This window comes from Telmatherina bonti (assembly GCF_933228915.1).
Source record: "Telmatherina bonti genome assembly, chromosome: 5".
Classification (NCBI taxonomy): domain Eukaryota; kingdom Metazoa; phylum Chordata; class Actinopteri; order Atheriniformes; family Telmatherinidae; genus Telmatherina; species Telmatherina bonti.
Window position 1 is genome coordinate 17,077,258 of NC_136623.1, and position 4,307 is coordinate 17,081,564.

Here is a 4,307-nt window from a genome sequence, read left to right on the forward strand (position 1 = left end):
CATGAGCTCTGTTTCTCCAACTACAAACATTGACTGAAATGCTAATTTTGGGAGTCGGACTGAGAAAAAAGTGGCCGAAACTTTTCTCCATTCAGGCACAACTTTAGGATCTCTCAGAGTTTAAGTAAATAACATTGTTTATCTTGTAACAATGTTCTGGTCAGGGCTCTTGCATCCACTTAGAAGTTACCCTCTACCTGACCATCATCTCCACTGTGTCTCAAGGGGTTGCAGGCCAGTCTGCACAACAGCACAGCAGGACGCATTTCACAGAGTTCATCATTTTTACCTGGCTGTAAATTCCCTAACACCTGGTCCAGCTGAACATCCACACTATAAGCAGGAGCACTAAGAGGTCACAATCGAACTTACAGGACCCAAAAAGCCTGCTTCCAATATGCTGTGACCTGCAGAATTCCTGTGATCATGTCTCAAAGGATCAGAGTTGTCCAGGCAGCATGAAATGAACCTCCATGTGCTTTTAATATGGCTTATCTTGTAAAGCTTTCTCAATATCTCTGAATAAATTATCCCCAAACAAGACCAAAACATTAGGAGGAATAACTACTTCTGTGGTACTTCTGTGTTCTCCGACATTTGATTTTCCTTTATGGGGGCTTATTAAAGTATAAGAGACACTAATATTGTATCCATGACATCAATGCATGGTTATTATAACATAATCTAATATTGAATTTAAGTCAGTGTGTCTATTAGAAGCACAAATATATAAGTGATAAATATAATCTGCAATAACATATCAGCAGAAATGAATACAAAAACAGAGTGTTTGGTCCGTGGTACAGTACTGTTTCCTGTTCCCTGGGTGCCTGTGTATAACTTTTTGTTTAAAGATCGAAGGAAAATTTACACACAAACTGGAGGAGACACACTGCTATGTGACAACTGAGAATCACAGATGCTAAAAGGGTCAATGAAATAAGCTTGAGGCAAAGCACATTCTTTGGCCTAATTCCTGCTGAGAAAATAAAAGAGAAAACAAATTCTCAGTCCAAATACAAAACTGAGTCATTCTGGGGCTCACTCAGTCTGGACAGATCTGCTAACTCACAGATCTGCACTGAACTCTCAGCAGTATGCACGTTTTGAAAAGAAAAACTACACAAGCTGATACTTGAAAGCAGATTTTTCTCTTTTGTTTGTGTCAGGCTGCAACTTCAGATTCAGAAATCTGTTGCTTATGCATCAATTAGACATCACAGAACTGTTGCATCAGTGGCTATCAGTGTCAATGCAACACACATTACAGTCTTTGTTCTTGATTCGTGTCAGTCAGGTTCTCTGCACTCATTTTTAACACGTTTCTTTTCATCCATTATTAATTGCTACAGCAGTCTCTGTTCTGATGCTGCCTTGGCCTGTAAAAGGCTTGTGTCTCATTTTAGACTAGTGCACACATAAATTATTAATGCTTTATGTACTATTATTTAGTATTTCTGGACATCACTGAGCTGCAAGATGACTTGAGTCTTTCTTAAACAGGCAGGAATACTGTCAAATAATATATTAGGCTATCATGAATCAACTGCAGGCACCACTTTTTTTGTATAAATATTTTATTTCAAGATATGACACAAATATTTAAATTTATTCAGAGGCTTAATGGCCATTACACAGAGGAAACAGATACACCACCAGATGGTGTTATATCACATCATTTTTTGCATTATCTCCACATATGGTTGCTTTCTTTCTCTGAGACTCTAAATTCAGGGATATATGACCAGATGATGCCTTTCTTCCCGTCCAGTATCTCTTGCCAAGCTGTTAGTTGTTTTTCTAGGTATTACTGTCTTCACTGGATGGATGTCACTGTGCCATGGCCCAAACAAACTGTCACAAGGAGCACCATGTCCATCATATCTGAAGAAGCTGTCTGACATTTTGGCCTCCACGTGGTGAAATAATAAGTTAAAAATGCCAAATAATATGTGGAAATGTCATGTGCGGGTTGAGCATTCTTATATTGTCAGAAACGAAAGCAGAGGTCATTAGTAATACGTTTTTTTTGTTTGGTTTTTTGTTGTTGTTTTACTAGTTATGGTAAAAGATATGGTAAAGCTGATCTTGCAAAATGCCGGCGTAGGTGCTCATAACATTGGTGGTGTCAGTGTAGAGAGTCCTGTGGACACGAAGTACATAAAAAGTAAGGTGCTATAAATAAAAACTCCGATTTATTTTCATTTTGCAGTCATATTTCTGCATTTCCAGTCACTCACTTTGCTTTCTCCTCCAGCTGTAGGCCCTTGACGCTATCCACGTATCCACTGACAGTGTTGACTGCATCAGTGTAATAGGTCTTGACAGCATCTGTGATCTTGGTCAGAGTCCCTTGGTCCTCCTCAGCCTGTCTCGGCATACGGAAACTTTCAGCACCTGCACAAAAAAAATCCAAAAAATGAAATAATGCTTGTGTGTGTGTGTGTGTGTGTGTGTGTGTGTGTGTGTGTGTGTATGTAGCCACTCAGATTTATCCATTCATTCATACACCTTGGTAGAAATATGTCAATCAATTTACAAAACTGAGGAGATTTGACTTAATTTCCCAGTTCAGCAAATGAGAATTACTTTTTTCGTCAAACAGATGAGTTACATGTTTTGTTTTTTTTACAGTTTGACCTCTAAAATGTTTTAATACAATGTTTTCTATTTGTCATAACTAAATGTAGACTGTTTTGATCATCTCCTCGTGTTTACACAAGTGCTTTCACAGTCATCCAATGAACATTTAGCCTGATTTTAGATTTAAAAAATGCTTTTTTATTGCCAACTTGTTAAATCAGTTTTCCAATAAAATCATTCTTGATCAGCTTCTTGATTATATGAGAAAAACACTTACTGAGAGCGAGAAGTGCAACAAGCACAGTGATGACAAGCAGCTTATTCATGGTGTTGCAGATCTGTGAATGGAAAAAGATCAATGAGATGCACAAACATTACCCGTGTTTATCCACTAGGGTGGGACATTGCCATAGATTTCTCCCCTAAGGTACTGCTGTGGTATTTGCATAGTATTAACACTTCATGCTCTCTTTCTTAATATTATCTTCCAATGTGAGAACAAATCATTTCCTTGATTGTAGTTCTTCTTAATCTCTTTCCCTTCCAAAAAACTTTCTGCATTTCTTCAATCTACATACAACAAAAACAAATTTTCCAAACTGCTACCACTCAAATCCTTTCACCTAATGAAGCAAAGGTTTGGGTACTCACTGTATTCCTCTCCAGATAATGTCTGCGGAAAAAAAACAGAGTAAGAGTCGCTGCTGGCCTGAGCTGTTTATATAGGAGTGTAAATGTGTTGACTTGTCGCTCTCAGAGCCAAAGTGCACTCTGTGGGAGATAAACCCGCATGGCTGTCTGATGTCTGTTTGCACCAGAAGTGTGTCATTGTGTCTTGATAAAAAGAATATTGTGACCACATACAAATCAGACTTTATATGTCTCCATAAGACAACTGCTGTTGGATTTAGGTTTACAAAGACAGTGAGTGAAGGTACGCATCATTCAGGAAAGTCTCCTCATCCCAACAATCAATCACTCCTCATTGATTAGATCAGGGTTTTTTCTGATGCAGCACAGTCTTACACTTCCATGAGTTGTTTCTTGCATAACAAGGCTGATGTGTTCATGACACACCACAATCGTCCTAAGTCCTATTAAGATGGTCCTAAGTCTAGAGTGTAGTGAACACGTCATTCATGCTGAATCATGTTATAAAGCATTTTGGCTAGGGTGAAACAAAAGACATTTCTGTCCATGTGTACATGGAAAAATTATTATGAAAATGCAAATGAAATATAAACACACTACCAGTAAAGAGTTTGGAAACATTTATTCATTGGAATTAATGGGAAAGTGTGTCCAAACTTATGACTGCTACTGATCATCTTTCTACTCATCTTTCTTCTCATAAGTTTATTTAGATTTTTTCCTCAAATGGTCTTTAGTTCCCTGCAATGGACTGGCGTGTACCCTGCCTTTCACCCAAAGACTGCTGGGATAGGCTCCAGCTTCCACGCCACCCTTCACTGGATTAAGCAGTTACGATAATGAATGAATGAATGCATGATCTTTAGTTCTTTTGTTTTATTTAAGTAATACACACCTACTCAAAATTGTTTACTTTTAATTGCTTTGTCATTTTGGCCTTGAAACTGTGAATATATAGTAAGTAAATATTTTCCATCTAGTTAATGTGTACTAATTGTTCTTGCTTATCACATAGTAGCACTTTGTGCTCACAATCCTACAAGTGTATATAAATTAGTGAGTTTCTACCTAAT

The 4,307-nt window shown here is 37.8% G+C and overlaps 1 protein-coding gene across 1 annotated transcript; it reads right to left on the reverse strand.

Annotated features, from left to right (window-relative positions):
• Positions 1–2,055: 2,055 nt before the first annotated feature.
• Positions 2,056–2,909, reverse strand: apoc2 (apolipoprotein C-II; the record flags this gene model as incomplete). The annotated part of the gene is made up of 3 exons (XM_079241039.1): positions 2,056–2,143; positions 2,241–2,397; positions 2,861–2,909. 3 exons carry the CDS (start codon positions 2,907–2,909, stop codon positions 2,056–2,058), a joined length of 294 nt encoding a protein of 97 aa, XP_079097165.1.
• Positions 2,910–4,307: the final 1,398 nt, after the last annotated feature.